The sequence below is a fragment of the Aplysia californica genome, unplaced genomic scaffold (genome assembly GCF_000002075.1).
Source record: "Aplysia californica isolate F4 #8 unplaced genomic scaffold, AplCal3.0 scaffold00391, whole genome shotgun sequence".
NCBI classification, from domain to species: Eukaryota; Metazoa; Mollusca; class Gastropoda; order Aplysiida; family Aplysiidae; genus Aplysia; species Aplysia californica.
This window is the reverse complement of record NW_004797661.1, coordinates 139,476-157,607: the sequence shown is the minus strand read 5'-3', so window position 1 is coordinate 157,607 and position 18,132 is coordinate 139,476. Positions and strand designations below refer to the sequence as shown.

At 37.0% G+C, this 18,132-nt stretch overlaps 1 protein-coding gene across 1 annotated transcript; it reads right to left on the bottom strand.

The window, feature by feature from the left end:
• Positions 1–2,358: 2,358 nt before the first annotated feature.
• Positions 2,359–17,732, bottom strand: LOC101861674 (the record flags this gene model as incomplete). Its single annotated transcript, XM_005103825.3, is given in 16 exon segments — positions 2,359–5,028; positions 6,988–7,189; positions 7,572–7,690; positions 8,178–8,351; positions 9,365–9,457; positions 9,874–9,923; positions 11,185–11,249; positions 11,588–11,673; positions 12,085–12,286; positions 12,678–12,796; positions 13,582–13,755; positions 14,557–14,649; positions 15,875–15,924; positions 16,391–16,446; positions 17,325–17,507; positions 17,658–17,732. Coding segments are annotated over 15 exon segments (1,716 nt in total). The 3' UTR covers positions 2,359–4,954.
• Positions 17,733–18,132: the final 400 nt, after the last annotated feature.

Genomic DNA, 18,132 nt, shown 5'->3' with positions numbered 1-18,132 from the left:
TTCTCTCTCTCTCTCTCTCTCTCTCACTCTCTCTCTCTCTTTCTCTCTCCCCCTCTCTCTCTGCCTCTCCCTCTCTCTGCCTCTCCCTCTCTCTGTCTGTCTGTCTCGTCAATTTTACAATGTAAATAAAAACACACCAAATAATGTTGCCCAGGTATATTCATCATATAGACAGAATCTGCTTCGTTTATATAAAATCCCATTTGTGTGCGCTGGCAAAACGTACACAGATTGATCAATTAATTGTATAAAGTATAAAGCATGCCGGGGTGTTTTCTTTAAACTTATTTTCTGCATTGCATGGCATTCCAGAACTTTAAAATGAGATGACTGAATGAATACGTAACTGCAGAGCCTTTGTCAGATAACATAATAATGTGACACTGGGTGACACGAATAGCGAATTCAAAACGTCCACAAAAGAAGCGAAATGAACAAAATGCGTGAGGAAAAAAAAACTCGAACCAGAAAAAAAGAAAATAATAAAGGTCCTTTCACTCGTTCACAAGGGAAAAAGTGGGGACAAATTGTCACGTGCGGGGCCGTCGCACCCCTCCCTGTCAAATAGTTTATGAAGGTGGCCGTTCCCATCTTTGTGGGGGAGCTAGAATTTGAGCTTAGTTGTGCTACCGTTTGAGGGTAACTATAATATTAATTGTAATAAATATTATAGTTATTTAAAAGGCGATAGTTCCATCAAATTCCAATTCAGGCCTCTGACTCGAAAATACAATTTTTACCATTTTGTTTTACCTTGTGTGTGTGTGTGTGTGTGTGTGTGTGTGTGTGTGTGTGTGTGTGTGTGTGTGTGTGTGCGTTTGTGTGTATGCGTGTGTACGTGTGCGTGCGTGCGCAAATTCCAATTCTGTGCTGTGCATGTTCCGTTATATAACGAACATGGGGTACTTGACCCACTGGTTAAAGTTAAAGTACAGGTAAAGAAAAGGAAAAAAAAGGAAAAGGAAAGAAGAGAAAAGAATCATGAATGAAAGGAAATTACACGACATAACACTCCGCATTTATATTCTACTTTTCGATTGAGCGCGCCTCGTGCAGTTGTGTAGCGTGTCTATTACCTCAGAATCAGAAGCTGAACAAAGCTTTAAAGTAACAAAGAAAGGGTCACGCGGTGTACGGAAAATACATGTACATGTAGCACAAAATTGTCCTTAAAGCAATCTTAAGTTTAAAGAAAGAAAAAGATTGTCGGCATGCACTCTCTCTCTCTCTCTCTCTCTCTCATTCTCTCTCTCTCTTTCTTTCTCACTCTCTCTCTCTCTCTCTTTCTTTCTCACTCTCTCTCTCTCTTTCTTTCTCTTCTCACTCTCTCTCTGCTTTCTTTTCATCCTCCTTCCCTCCCCTCCTAACCATGTTGACAATTATATAAGACTTTTAAATTACCCATGAACTCTTTGAGGAAATAGCGGCCCATAAGCCTGATCATGAAAAGGCCAAAGGTAATGGTGCGTACTTCGAACATTCACACAAAACAGAAACACAGACTTGCATAATATTTCATATTTGTATCTAGTTGCCCACCCTTTGAAGTTTCAGATGAAGGAAACAGATATGAGAAATCGGCATGGATAGTAAAGTTATGTTTCTTTTTTATTGTCCTTAACCCTATCCGTGCATCGTGTTTTCCTATCGTATCCATACAGCGTGGGGGACTCTGTTCTCATTAGTCCGATCCCCATGCTTTGCAAAGCAGTTTGTCAAAATGATTTTTTTTAGAAATACTGAAAGTTTCAAAGAGATCTTAGTACTAAATGTAGACGTATTCTAAAATGTGAAGAATACAACCCCGGGGGTACAAAATGACCCCAGGGCGTACGGATAGGATTAAATTTAAGCGTTGCCGAGTAACAAAAATGCACACCGTTAGTGAGTAAAGCTAAATACAGTTGTATGATTTTAATACAGAAAGTCAGATGTCATAGAAAAAGGCCTAGCAGGTATCTTTGTTTCAAAGACTCTTTTCACATTGGCATCAATGCCTAACTAATGCACAACAACTGGCAATCTGTCCCTTTCTTTTTAGTTTTAGTAAGAGTTTTACGGCACTTGCAAAATAATAAGGTCACATAAGTGCCGAAGATTAGAGGTGTTACAAGAGAGTAAAAAACACAAAATAGAAGGAAGGGAAAAAAGGACGACAGATGTTTGATAGGAAAGAAGGAGCAAACCACACCAGAACACCCGCCAACCACCCACTTTCCGGTTTCCCTTTCTTGCTCTCTCTCAAGACCTCTCTTCAGAGCCACGTGACAATACCAAAAAAAAAAGACATCACATTGATAGTAGTAATAGTAGTTTTATTTTCATGTCAATAATGCACAGTAGAAATAGTAGAAATTCTTTTGTAAAAAAACATTTCATTTTATTTTTGTTTTTAGTTTTGAAAAAGTTTTAGTGACAGTTTTGTGACATTTGCAACACATATGGGTCATATAAATGCCAAAGATTAAAGACGTTACTCGAGAGTAACGAACAAAGAGAAGAAGGACAAAAGATAAGGAAAAAAGATGTCTGATACGAAAGAAGGAGCAAACCACACCAGTTACATCTACTGTCTGTCTTTTAGAGTTTCAAATTTTTAAAAACAGAATTGAAAAGCCAACATGAATAATACAGTTAAGCTTTTTTCTTTTTTTCAAGTGTTGTCGAATAACCAAAGTGTGAATCCTCAATAAGTTAACACACTTAATTTCAATACATGACATCAAATGTCCGAGAAACAAATGAAAGCCAGATTCAACCAAACCTATGAAATCAAAATACATGTGTACTAAGAAGAGAAGGATATTACTATGATACAATCAGCCCTCATCTGGAAACATAATGTGTCATGAAGCGGTGGAAACAGGCGCTCGTCAAATTTTGGGCATGTGGAGTAATTGATAGCATCTTAAACTAAAATCTTGTTCATTTGTTTTGCTTGCGATGAAAAATATACACATTTATCTTGCGTGAAAGTCGAGATATTCCCAAATGAAGGAGATAGGGGTCACCAGGTTTCAGAGGCAGAATTAGCGAGAAAATAGCCGCCAAAGTTTGGTTATTTCTATTGCATGAGAGTCCGTGGAAATTGAAAATTTGCATTTTCCTGACTTTATTAATCAATGTATTTAGTTTCAGTAAAATCCACACAGAAACGTGTTGTTAAAAATGGACTTAAAAGGTGGTGACCCTCCCCCCAAAAATTTGATAAAACCAGTGGAAAAAAAACAGTTTCTTCAATTTCATTATTTAGACGAGTGCCTGGTTTCAACATGTTGCCTCACATATTTGAAGATCAAAATAAATTGTCTGAAAGAAGGATAGACACGTAACTATGAGCTTTAGAGTTGAACACTAAGGTAAATAAACTTCACACAAATGTGAATACAAACTATTTAATAATATGTATTCTTTTGCACAAATACATCTCGTACAAACAAAAAAAAAAGAACATCCACTTTGTCAAAAAAAGATTTCAAATAAAATGAGATCAAGCACAGAAATGTGGTGTCAAGTGGAGCAAGAGGGTATCTTCTAGATTAGACAGGAGCTAGCCATTGTATGTTTCGATCTCTTTTGCACAAGGTGTAGTACGGTAGCCTTCCTTTCCTTGATAACATGTCTTCTTTTCAGCCCTCTATAATACCAATCTGTTTTAACTTCTACAGGGGGTCCAGCAAGAAAATATAGATCCTAAAACCTTGCAGAGTGAGATCAGTTCGAAATGACTATTTAGGTCTAATAAGATGATAAATTGATACAAAACAAAATGAAACACACATAATAATATATATATGGCAACTAATAAACGGACTAGCCTACACTGCAGTCATCCACTTGACTAAAACAATGTACCTGTCACTCTGTCTTTCAAAATAAGGCTAGTTAAGAGAGCAACATAGTGAAAACAATACACTGCATAAAAATATCTCTCTCTCTCTCTCTCTCTCTCTCTCTCTCTCTCTCTCTCTCTCTCTCTCCCCCCCCTCCCTCCCTCCCTCTCTCTGTCATCAATAATTACAACTGTACCTAATTAATCTTTGAAAAGAATTAAAATCATTCACATAACATGCAGACCTTTGTGGCATGACCTACAAGAAGCAACAAAAAGATGAAGTGAAATAAGCTTCAATTTTTTTTAAGTTATTCACTTTCAAGAAATGATTGAAAAAAAAATAAACATTGTAAAAAGATGTCATGATAGCACCAATACTCAACCTATATTTAGACACATTTTGCTGGCCACACATGACACACAGTCAAAAGAATATCAATATACAGTTTCATGCAGATCTGAAACCTCTTCCCATCCAAACCCCATTCATATGTTCCTCACAATAATAATTGCGCATTTCTGTATAAACCCACACAGCTCAAAATAAAAATTATTCCTGCACAGAAACAGCATTGTCATTATGTCAGCAGTTCATAATTTTATAGAAATGACAAGGCCACAACCATAATATCATTATAATATAAAAACAGATGATGATATATAAGATCTGATTACATTGTAATACTTCTGACACAAAATGAAAACAAAGACTTAAAAAGTTGCGAGCGCCGTAAAACCCTCTACTATATTTTTTTTTAAAACGTAAAACACACCAGGCTGCAAGTCAACAAAACTCCCGTTATTTGATCTACATTTTCACGCAAAACAAAAGGAAAAGGCATGGCAGTTTGTAAAAGGGTTTTACCGTTACATTTTCAGCAAGCCTAATACTGAGTGGTACACAAGTCACATTTCATTAAGAAGGGTGATAATGGAAGACATCAGTATGTGGTATGTTCCAAAAATAAAACCAGAACAATTTCCTGGGCTCCCATTATTCAAAAATTCAAATCTACCTTCAAAACATAGTGATTCTCGTGCCACCTTTTCTAAAAATAAAATTATTTTATTTGATGCTTTTGGGTAATGACATCTCCAGAATACGAAGCTGCTAAAGTTTTACCCAATAATATAATCCTCTGGATATCCACTGGTAGGTAAGGAAGTGTTCTCTGGAAAACATCTGATTGGAACTGTGAAAAACAGAAAGAAGCATGAGTGATCAAAAGTCATCCAGTGAAAAAAAAAAATACAACAGAAATATTCTTCAGAGGAACTGGAAAAAAAAAAGCTACAAAAAACAAATTGATATGTAGCATTGTGGAAGCATGAAACTTTGAACCATATAGTTTTAAACTGGACGCAGTTTTTATACCATTTGTTCAAGTAATAGCAATCAGATGCTGAAAATCAGAAACCAAAACATTTTCGCAAGAGAAGACTACTGTATGTTACAACTGCACAACATAATAACTTGTCTATAGAATATACTCAACAGAGGAACAATGAATTCTTTATTATGAAGAATTGAAAGTGACTTTAGTCAGGTACCAATATCTCTAATTCACCACATAAAAAAAAGCCCAGTCAATTTTATATTATATATATCCAGTATAACCCGGATAGGTCGAGCACAGATTACTCGAAATCACGCATCCGTCGAACTGTGCCTGTGGTCCCGTTTTTTGGTTTTTTTCTTCTTTATTTTTGTAAGCAAATTACACCAGGCTCGGACACAAACACAGAACAGTCGAACTAATTACGCCACCGTAGAGGTCTAAAGTCGATGTCCTTTGAGGTGTACTTGAGACAAAATAATAACAATAATAATGATAAAAACGGAAAAAGGCAAGGTCAGTAAAATACCATCTCCCCCCCCCCCTCTCCATAGAAGAGGCTAACTGTGCTATTTTTAGCGCGCTGCTCAACATGTGTGCCCTCTGCGCATGCCTAGGTCCTAGGCCTAGCTAGGCTTGTGTAGAGTAGGCAGGAGGAGGGGATGTGCATCACACGACTGACTGGCACCCACCCCCTCTTTGCAAAGGATTGCGCGCTTAGTGGGAGAGGCAGGGAAAACCTGCATTGTTTCGTCATCGCCTTGTTGATTACTGTTGCGATATGTTTATCTTGTCAGATTGTTTATGTCTTGAAAAATTTGAAAAGGCACCATTCCGTTGGTGCAGTCTAAAGACTGCTCACACTGACACATGCAAATAAACAGTTTTGGTACCGGATGGCTCATTACCGATCGAACTCGAAAGCGTTGCAGTGTTTCTCATTCTCAATCTGTCAATTTCAAATTCTCTCAAATTTCAAATTCAAGTCAACAGGCATAGATCTATCCTATCTGATCTACGACAATGGCAGGAAAAAGAAAAATCTGTTCCAATCCAATCTTTTTTGCTTCCCTTGATTCTCTGAAACAACTGATGCCACAATACTGTTCACGTATTCCTCAAACTACAGATCCCTCGAACTTCCAAGGTCGGTCCCGACAAGTTCTAACTATCCGTGTTATACTGTATAATCGAACATGCTCTAACGGCCACCTGTATAAGACAATCACCTGTATAAAAAGTCACTTCCCATTTCACCTCCAGCATTCCTGTACAATATAATGACACTATATAAGACATTCCCCTAAGACGGACAATTTTCTCTTCAACAATGGGTAGTCACCTTAGACAATTTCGACTGTCTAAATATAAATCATTATTCTTTTCTAACACTGTACAACTGCAATAGCTACATCTATCAAAATACTTTCATCTTAACCATCTTGTATAAGTATACTTAGAACCTTAGAGCAAGCATCAAAATAACATTGAGTGTGTATCTAGCTCACGATTATTATTGTTTATATTGCTGCTCATTTATATTATGCATGTGCTTGTAAGCCTACGAGTGTGTGCATGATCATGCATGTGTGTGCATGTGCGTGTGTGTGTGTGTGTGTGCCTGTGTGTGTGTGTGTGAGTGTTACTGTGTGTGTGGGTGTGTGTGTGTGTGTGTGTGTGTGTGTGTGTGTGTGTGTGTGTGTATGTATGTGGTGAAACACCAAACCAATGTGCCAGGATCTGGACAATAAAGATGTATATTATCTTATCTTATCTACTGAACAAATCTGCAAAAAACATAAATGTTCAACTCACAGTTGTATTTCACTCTGCCCTCCTCACACACTTTCTGGTACAGCCCTTTCCGTACAAGAGAGCGAAACGCTGCATTCCACCAGTCCACTAGGGGGCTCCCTCTCTTGGTCATGATGGCCGAGCCCGTGCGCTCACAGTGCACTCTCTGGGGTAACACCTCCAAGTCGGGGATTTTGCCCCGTGGGGAGAACAGCACGTCTGCCTGAAACATGAGGCAAAAAATGTTAATTTTTTTCCCCCACTGTCCCACCACTTCTGAATCTGCTACCCAACAACCATTGGGTATCTGGATTATCTACTACAATAGTTTTGATTAAAAATGAAAATAAATACATTTACAAGATATTATTGACAAATAATTTTGATCATTCATTATCATCTCTTCCAAAATTCAATCTCCAAAGTTTGTTTCCGTTTTCCAACAGATGCTATCAGAATTAAAATCACCTAGTTCATGCACTTTCATTTACACATACGGCACTTATATGACCTTATTGTGTTGCAAGTGCCGTAAAACTCTTACTAAAACTAATTTACACATATACGCACCAATAGCATTATATACCATTACACAATTTCTTTACCTTCCTGTCAAAGAGCAGTTCTTTAGCCTCTGGAAGGTTTGCAGCAATAACAATCTTTCCAAACTTTTTCTTCAGTCTGTTCAAGCACTGGGCATTGGTGTACGCTCCAGTCAGATGAGCTGGCAGAGAAAATGAGCAACAATGCAATACTGATTCAAGAAAAGTTATCAATCTACACTAAGGCTTTGTCCTTTCAACACCACGGCTTCAGAGAAAAAAATGTGCAGATTCAAGGAAAAAAGTTGAGGAAGATTTATATACAAACTTGACTGTTATAGCCTGTATAATGCTTTCACTAAAACATACAGAGAGAATTCCTTCTGGGTTCAATAATAACATGTTTCAGAATCTCAACTTGACTTTGCCAAAATTATATCTCATCTCAAGTATACGCATATTCAAAATGATCACACTTAGGAACTGAAAACTAAGAGTTTTTTCAACTGACACTAAATTTTGAGTTTTGAGCTTTGCCCTTGTCAATTAAGTTCAGGCATCAGAATCAAAATGTAGGCCTATTCCAGGTCATTGATTTGTCCAAAAAAAACGACATGAGTTGATAAGCAAAAGCCATCAGTCCCAACATTATCTCAAATTTGAACTCACTGAAGGTAAAATTTGAGAAGTCCTGTTGATCTGGGTCAAAGCCAGATGGATTTCCTGGTACTACAGTGAAGGTGGAGGATGATTCTAGGAAAGCATCTGTGAAGTCCACGGCAGCCGCTCTGTCCACAGAGTCCGCATAACCCATGCAAGCATCGAACCAGCCATCCATGAGCCCTAGAGGTATATTTTACAGCCCTCAAAAATACACTCAAGGAGGAGTTGGCATGTTATACTGGAGACTTCACAAAGAACAGTAGAATCCACTTTAACCTAAATCTGCCAGACAGCAGGGTTTTCTTTAGTTAAACCAGGTTTTTAATTAAAGAGAGGCTTCTCAAATAAACAATAACAAAAAAATGAGGAATTTTCATTTCTTTCTGTTTACTGCTGTTTTTGGATGAACCTTGTACAGTTTAAGTAGGCTTTACTGTATTTACTGAAACCATACATTTCTCCAAAAATATACAGTAACCCTTTAACTATACATTAGACATTTCTAGAAACCTACCAAAACACAATATTTGAACACAAGCTATGTATTTTTTGTGTGCAGGAAGACATAGGCTACCACTGCTATACTGGATTTTAAACAGACCAACTTCATTGTCATGGAATCCCTGAGAATGCAAAGCAGCACAATTCCAACTAATATCATCAGTGATCTCATCCTCCCACCCCACCCTCAGTTTCCTCACAATCCATTCACTTTTCTTAACAAGAATTTAAGGAACACATTGCTTCATCCCAAGAAGACTGTATCGCCATTTAAGCAAATTATGTTAAAAGTGTATGTATCAAACCCAATCTAAGATGTGCATAATACTAGTCCCCTAAATTCTCCACCTCCCTTTACAAAAACTCTAAATGTACATAAAACAGATGTAAAAAAAACAACCCAAAAACAAATACCTAACAAACCAAGTATTGAAAGAAAGAAAAACAAAGAATGAAACCAGAATGAAAAGGGGATGAAAAGGAAATGAACCTTCTGTGCCAGACCACACACACACACACACACAGAGTAAAATTGAGAACAATGATTGCCAACGTAAGCTAACATACAAAAAAAATGATGACAACGACAATTAGGATAATGATGATCATCATCCATCATCATCATCATCATCATCATCATCATCATCATGACAAAAATGGCAATAATGATGACGATGACAACAAGGACTTACCTCTTCCAGCATAGTTGATGTTGCGTTGGGTGAAGGAACATTCTGTAAACTGTGACAAGACAAAGTCACACACTTGCTTCGCTTCAGCACACACTGAGAGTAAAAGGCAAAGAGAAACTTTGTTTTTATCAGTGTTCGCAATAGAAAATATAATGCTTTACAGCTATAAATCCAATAGATGCTCATTTGTGTAAAGGAAAAACACACTGCTGCAAGGATTGAGACTTCAAAGCTTCGAAAAAGTAGATGACATACCACACAAGAAATAAAAACTACAAGAAACACCCTTCCACCACCCACTTCACAAAATCATAATCATTATAAAAATAACCATTTTAACTCAACTGTATATATGTTTTTTAACTCACCGGTTTCATGCCATGTTAAAGGAAAATCAAAAGAATGCAAAAATCAAAAAAAAAAAAAAAGAGGTGGCATGAAACACAGCATACCAAATCAAATATATTACCATAAGGTAGCATCAATTTAAATAATTATTGTTACCTCACCTGCACGCACAAAATCAATATTGAAGCCACTCAACCTCCCTTCCTCATCCCTGAAATAGAAAGTACAAAAATTACGAGCACAATTCAAATTGAGTGAGTTTTGGGACGCCATTAGCAACTAGCAACACAATAACATAGTTTCAAAAATAAGAGCTTTTTAGTCACAACTCACAGATAACATTGAGAGAATAAAGTCCTTTGTCTTAAATTACAACACAAAGCCAAACTATGCAAAACCAGCTACATCCATTTCAGCCCTTTTGAGAAAATCTGCTTTTTCTAATGCTGCTTGCATGCTATATGCACAAACATGCGTAAAAAGATTTTTTTAATAGCGTTTATGAAGTATGTGTTGGGTATTGGCTGAAAACACTTTGTGCATCTGATAACCAGTAACAATGTGCATTTATAAGCAAAAAGTATCGATTTTTCCAAAAATATTGCTTAGCGTATTTTGCATCTAACCCCCACATATAAAAAGTATCATGGTATTGAAGATTCACATATATGTCTCTCAACGAAGAGGAATCAGGCACTCATCAATTTTTGGGCATATGGAGTTAATGGTATCATCTTAAAGGTTGTTCATTTGCCTAACTTTCGATGAAGAAAATATATATTTATCTTGAATAGAAGTTCAGACATATGCAATTGAAGGAGGTGGGGTCGCCTGGTTTCAGAGATAAAATTAGTGAAAAAATGGCCGCCAAAGTTTGGTGACTTCCATAGCTTAAGAGTCCTTGGAAACTGCAAATTTAAATTTGTTGTGCCTATATTCAACGCTTTTCCATAAAATCCACATATAAAAGTGTTTTTGAATGGACATACAAGGTGCTGAGCCTAAAAAAAAACAAAAAAACAAAAATTCGAAAAAAATGTCTATATTTTGAAAAGCGCCTGACTTCACCATGATGCCTCACATATGGAAAGAACATATGTGACTGTATTGTTCACTGTACTAAAGATGCTTCTATCTTTCATTTAAAAAATGTGTGTAACAAATATGAGTATAAACATAATATGTACACAAATTATAAGCTTTTTATAGACACATATAAATACATAAATACAAATACATATTTCAACACATTTTAGTATAAGTTTTATGGCACTAGCAACACAATAAGGTCATATAGCAATTAGGTCATGTAAAGGCTGACAATTAGAGGTGTTACTAGATAGTAAAATACACAAAAAAAAGGAGGAGAGTTCCATATGTTTGCAAATGACATCACCAGGAAAAAGACAATATAAACAGATCTATAGAAAGAAGAAAAACAATACATAGGCCTATTATAGTTGAATACTTACTGGAATGCAAAGGGTTTCCTCCTGCCACTAAGAGCGAAAAGCCACACTCTCTGATCAGCAGCGTCCTGAACAAAAGAGAATTACTTTTATAACAGAATCAAACAAAATACTTGTGGAACCTGAATCAGGGCAGGAATTCAAATTTTTTTCAAAACTTCCAGAATTCAAATTTTGAATGAGGAAATACAGGAGAAAAAAAAACTGGGTTGGGAACCAACTTTTGTGTCGAGAAATTACTTGATGCTTGAATCTTACCCTAAAGTGTTCCAAGCTGTAATTACATCTTTTCGAAAACTCCTATAACAGATGGATTTTCACATTGATAACTTTGTCTTTTACATTTCATCAAAGCTTATAATAGAAAGCCACACACCAAACAAATAAAATACAACAGACAAATCACCTGAGACATGGTCTGTGTTGCTGGGGTCAGTGGCTTTCCAGATATTATATGGCCAGCCTTTAGGCCTGACAGACATCTGAATGTCGCTGTGAATGAAAAGAGACAGGTCAGAATTAAGGGACAATGGATACCCTATCTATGTCAAATGATTGCCTTCAAACTACAGCTCAAAGACAATTGTAATGTGGTAGCAGAAAGGAAGTTTAATAAAAAGTATATTGACATTAAGTTAGTCAGAGAGTGAGGCATTCTGAAGGAGGGCTAGACAACTAACTGGCAGTAACAATATGTGAATAAGAAAGAAGAAAAGTATTGTAGTGGAGCTTTGTGACCATCCTCACGTCTTTGTTAAGATCAGGATGTTAAAAAACTTCTCAATATTAAATTTATGATGCATATGTTTAACAGATGTTGACAATGACATGATTAAGATTCATAATTTCTTTTTTTTTAAAGGAAGAAAACATCTCTTTGTCTCTACTGGTGTCAATACTAACCATTGTATTTGGTTTCACTTTCAGCACAGAACTGAGCGTACCCGCCAGACAAGACCAACGTCTGAAAGGCAGGATTCCACCACTGAGCCAGCTCGCTGCCTTTTTTCAGCATCACTCCGGTGCCACCCATTTCACAGTGCACACGCTGGGGCAAAACTTCAAGGCCTGAAATTGATCTTCGGGCAGAGAATAACACATCAGCCTGAAGAAAAATTTGACAAAAATAAAATTTGGTTATCATTATGTGGAGCGAAAAAGATCTGTAAAGTATATATAAAGCATCCTTTTTTTTCTCTCCCCCTAGATTTCCTTCTTATGTTGTTCTCTCTTCACGACTAAATAAGACAAAGAAACAATTTTTTCTTAGTTCCTCCTTGGAATGTAAATAACATAACACTTACAAATTATAAGTATTGGTATCCGCATCACCAGCCAACCGAAACCACTGATAAGAAAAAGCACACCGCATCACCAGCCCATCAAAATCTCTGATTAAAAAAAGCACAAAGTAAATTCATTTCCACTGAACTGAACGTCCACTCACCCCCATGAATACTGAAACATAACACAATGCTACAATAGCAATAACTTACAGTTCTGTTCAGTAACAACTCTTTGGCATCTGGTAAGTCTGCAGCCACAATAATTTTCCCAAACTTCTTGTGCAACCTATTCAGGCACTGAGCATTTGTGACAGCTCCTGTCAAATGGGCTGCAAACATAAATCAGAGAGTCAGTGACACGAAACTACTACTCTGACTTAGAAATTTTTCCCCCACCTTTACTCTGAAATTGAACTTTGAAAAAGCAGGGGTCATCAACAATAAAAACAGTTATGTAATTTTCTAACTCTGAAACTCAGCACCTATAACACAAGAAAAATGTCTGTCATAAATTAATTTTTCCCCCTGATACTTCATTATACCTCTCCGGCAATGATGGGAAGGAAGATTTCAGCAGCATATTTAAGGTACGAGAATACAGATACTACCCACTTGAAAAATTAAAAGAACAGAGGTGCCCATCATATGGGTGCCACAGCATTATTAATGTGACAGTACTTCCTGAACAAATTTCACTGTAGCTAAATTTTTAAAAAGGTACAATCTTAAAATTAAAAGATATGCACTCTAGCACACACACATAGCAAATACCTACATATCGAACCAATTTTCAGATTTGGAATCTTTGCTTATACCAGCACAGCCGACCCAGCTCTAACACCCACCTGTACAAACGGCCACGTCCCATTTCCTCCCTTGCGTGTTGTTTGCATAGTAATTTCTAAAAAACACACTTTTTTTCTTCCACAATAGATGGCTGTCTGAGACAGTTTTGACTTACAATCTTTGTATTTAATTAAAATAAATATTTAAAGAAAAAATCGTACATAACGAAAAGATTTCCACTTCCCACCGCATTCGCTATATACAGTCGAACCTACCTTAACAGAAACCTGTGTAAAACGGAAACGTGAACACAATCAAAATTACTCACTCAAGGTGAATTTAGAGTAATCATCCAAGTCTGGGTCAAAGCCAGAGGGGTTGCCAGGAGACACAGTGAAAGAAGCATCAGTTGCAAGATAAGGCTCAGTAAAATCAAAAGCTCCTTGCCTGTCCAAGGATAGAACATAACCTGGACATCCATCAAACCATCCTGACATGAGGCCTGGAAAGAAACCAAAAACATCTCAGCTTTCTGTTCATGTCCAAAGTCATTTCAGCATATTATGTGCCTTTGATTTGATGTACCAAAGACATAGAATTCTTTATTTCACAGCAATACCCATGTCTTTCCACCCTACCACAATATTATGCCAAAGGTCCAGGAAGTTGTCTCGCTCACTAACAAGGCTATCTCCAATGTCCAGATCGGATGCGGGAACAACTTTACCTTTACCCTTGTCTTTACTTAATCTGCTGCTCTTTATGAATAAGTGAACAGAGAAAAGCATTTTATTTTAATGATACAATGTTGGTTATTGCTACACCATTATACACAATAATATACAATAGAAATTATGTCACATGCAAAATTATTATGATTATATTCATTTCATCGACACAACACTAATAACTTCTTCTCCCTCTTTTTTTTTGTTTTTGTCTGCCACATGGAGGCTCCTGATTAGGTAAATCTAACAGAAGTTCTCAACAACATCTGCAGTAAAATCGATGAAATGTGCTCATTAACAAAAAAATTAATTGCATCATTAAGCCTAAAGAGGTCACTACAGTTTAAACTCAATGAGAGTTTCTTTACAAAACAAACGAAACAAGCTGACATTCTTTGGAAAAAAATACAACATATCTCTACGTACATGTCTCTTTGAAAGACAGTCCACCCCCACCCCCTCCCCACCCCCTTCCGCCCCATATTGCAGTGAGAGCATTTATTTTTTCAATGAAGTTACATGCTCACCACTGACATTTAAAGCACTCAAAATTTGTAGAACAAGTAACTGCTCACCTCTTCCAGCATAGTTGATATTTCTTTCAGTGATGGTGCATTCAGTGAATTCAGCAAGTACAATTTTGCACTTCTTTTGTACAACAGAACATACTGAAACATGAAAACATTTAAAATGATGAACATTATGAAAGTATCAACCACAAGGAGCATAATAAATGACAAAGAATTCCAAAGCAAAATTTAAACATTTCAAAGCATTGTTATAATAGAATGAAAAGGGTGACATAAAAGCTGACAAGATCTCTTTTATATCTATCGAGGAAAAAATTTAATGAAAAAAGTACAGTACCATAAACGGAAATCTCTTTCCAAGATAGGAACCTGTCTTGACTGAACCCCGCCCACCCTCGATAAATTCCTTTAAAATACATCTGTCTAAGATAGAAACTTTCACCCCAGAAACAGACACAGAAATTCCTTCCCTTTGGAGGGTTTTCTCCTGTCAAAGATAGAAAATGTTTTGCCCGCTCAATCCTCAGATCTTTTTGAAATAAGACTCACAAGTTGTCAGGCCAAGGACGAGGAAAGGAAAGCAGTTTGGGGGTAGCTGTTACCCCACCCATGTGAACCTGAGCTGTGAAGATAGCCACGATCATGTGGCTGGGAAATTTCACTGCTGCTTTTCTTCAAAATGGCATACCACACAAAATTCTCTGGGTAGCCAGAGATGTGAAATTTGACCACTGCCTCCCACCCCGATGGTATGGCCAGCAACAAAAAAAGTTCCTGAATTGTTGTTTTTTGCAGAGGAAGGGTGGCATTGGTTGTTTCCGTTATACACCCATGGGTCGTGCTAAGAGTGGAAACAAAAGAGACGTCCAATGGTTTCTTGTTTTTTTAAAGGTCAAGCAGTGGTCCCTATGAGATGCAAGCACGAGTGGCAATGGATTAGTAAGACTGATGTAGGCCTATGCCTTTACTATCACAGTGGCTAGGACAGCATTTGGGGGGTGTGAAGTTTTTTTTTAACCACTGCTTGCCGACTTGAAAGATGACATTTTATCCCACCATGTACAGTTGGCCCTCCTAAACTCCCCTATCCAAGATGGAAAATTATCTAAAATCGAAATTGTTTCTCACTTCCTTGCAATTCCGTCTTGGACAGGTTTGACGGTAGACAATTTTGTCAACTCTAGCTAAAGAAATTATTAATCGAAAGGAACATATATACTCCTTTTCCGGCAGCTCCAAAAGGCCTACCGCTACAGATGACATGTCAAACCTACATTACAAACAAATAATTGAAGTAGCCAAAAAGTATACTTCTGCACTTCCCATGCTTTTTCCAAATGACTGAATAATTGCTGACACTTACCTTTGGATATGAAATCCACATCAAAGCCAACCAGCTTTCCATTTTCATCTCTGTCAATAGAATGTTTTAAAAAAGGATAAGTAAAATCATGTTTTTAATTTACAAAAGCACTAACATTATACATAGATAGTGATCTCCACAGAAAGAAAAACAAAAACAAAAAAACTTTCAAATATCAATTAATAAAAAGATTTTTTGTTGTTTTCAGACACTGACTCACTGATATAATAATAATAATACTCCTCCCAAATCTCCACCAGCCTTTCCTTTTTAACCTCCCACACAAATTTAAAAAATAACCCCATCGATTCCATAATATATCCACCACATCATATCCAAAATCCGCAGCTAAATTCAACACCAGTTACTTCACGGCATATTTGGGTGTCTTTAGAGTACAGCTCTAGCGATATATCCGCCTTTACTCAATCAATAGGCCATATTTATTATACTGATCTCGAAACAAAGTTTTATAATTTTATGATAATCTGCATAAAAGGAAAAAAACACACTTACAGAAAATTGTACGGTTTTCTACGACCATCCACAGCAAACAACCAGACTTTACCAGCCTGAAACAGAACATTCAAATTCAACATAAGGACCAAGATAGCCAATTTAAATACAATTTGATTAGCCTAATCATAATTTAACTGCTATAGGCTATACGTACAACATTCGAGTAACCTTAACACAACTGTCAGGTTCATATGCGATGCGATTTTGAAAATTTGAAACAAAAGCAAATGTTTGCTTTACATTAATTTTAAAACATGCCAATTTAATTATGACATCTTTAATTCTTCATCCCATGTCCTGACCATCAATGATTTATTTATAGAGGCACCAGCCATCCATGTCCAGGTGCTGTTTTAGCCCTTCATCCCATGTACAAAACAAAGTGGTGCATGAAATAACTGTCTAGATCTATGTCTATAGTAGTATCGTGATGTGATGTGTCTTCAAGATTGTGCTATTTTAGCTATTCACATACACACATATATATTTATAACCTAATAAAACACACACAAAGCAAAAAGATTTATATTTCAAGTCTCGAATTTGTCTTTTCTAGCCTAAATTGATGGACTCTTTTAAAAGCATAGGACTTATATTATGGCCTGCACTGTGAAATTCGTTATCATTAAATAAAGTAATAAGGCCTCATCTCGTGCATACACACACACACACACACACATACACACACACACACACACACACACACACACACACACACACACACACACACACACACCAGCGTCCCTCGTCCTGGGCTCTTTTCTTTTTTTTTTCTTTTTTTTTAACAAATCAACTAACTTCTGAGGTTCATGTATTTATTCTATTCTTAATTGATAACATTTATAGGACAACCCATGGCCACTCTTAAAAATTAGCCTAGTCTTAGAGGGTTAGACATTAATTCATTTAAAAGAAAGAAAAGGCTACGTACGGAAAGAGATGATGTTGAGACTTCATTCTTGTAGACAACACTATCCAAGATGAAGCGGTCATTATCTTCTTTTTGCGATCCACAATTTCGCTGGCAGGCCAAGGATCCAACGAGAATCCAGATAATAGTCATGCATGACAGCGCTGCACTCCACATCATACTGCTAGATCCCGGCGACGCAAACTGTCAAAAGAAATCGTTAAAAAGATTGACGATCCAATGTATTTATTACACAACTTAACCCTGAACTAATCTTGCTGCAGAGCTGACAACAACAATAACAACAAAAAGCTAGTGTAGGCTTTAGCTTAGTTGTTTTCGACTAGAACTTACTGACGGCAACCTGCAACACAGTCTGTTACAATTTATAAATCTAGCAGAAGAGAAACACAGCAGGAATACAACGGGTAGATCTAGTAGGCGAAACAAACGCTCTCACTCGGCCTCTCCAGCGTCCGTCGTTACCAACTCTGCCAATGCAAGTGTAAAAAACGTGCCTGCCTGCCCTGCCCTCCACTGTGCCGTTTTGTCCTTTGGAGTGCAAGGGAAGCTACTCTGGGGTTTCAACTGCAAGACTCTATCGCTCTGCTTTTGTTGTAGGTCAAAACAAAGATAAGATAAATTATTTATATCCAAAAGACATAAATTTATGGCACTTCGTAAATTTATTTACTACACACACACGCCGACACACACACACACACACACACACACACACACACACACACACACACACACACACACACACACTCACAAACGCACGCATATACTATAGGCCCTACGCACTTACAAACGCATGCATGCATGG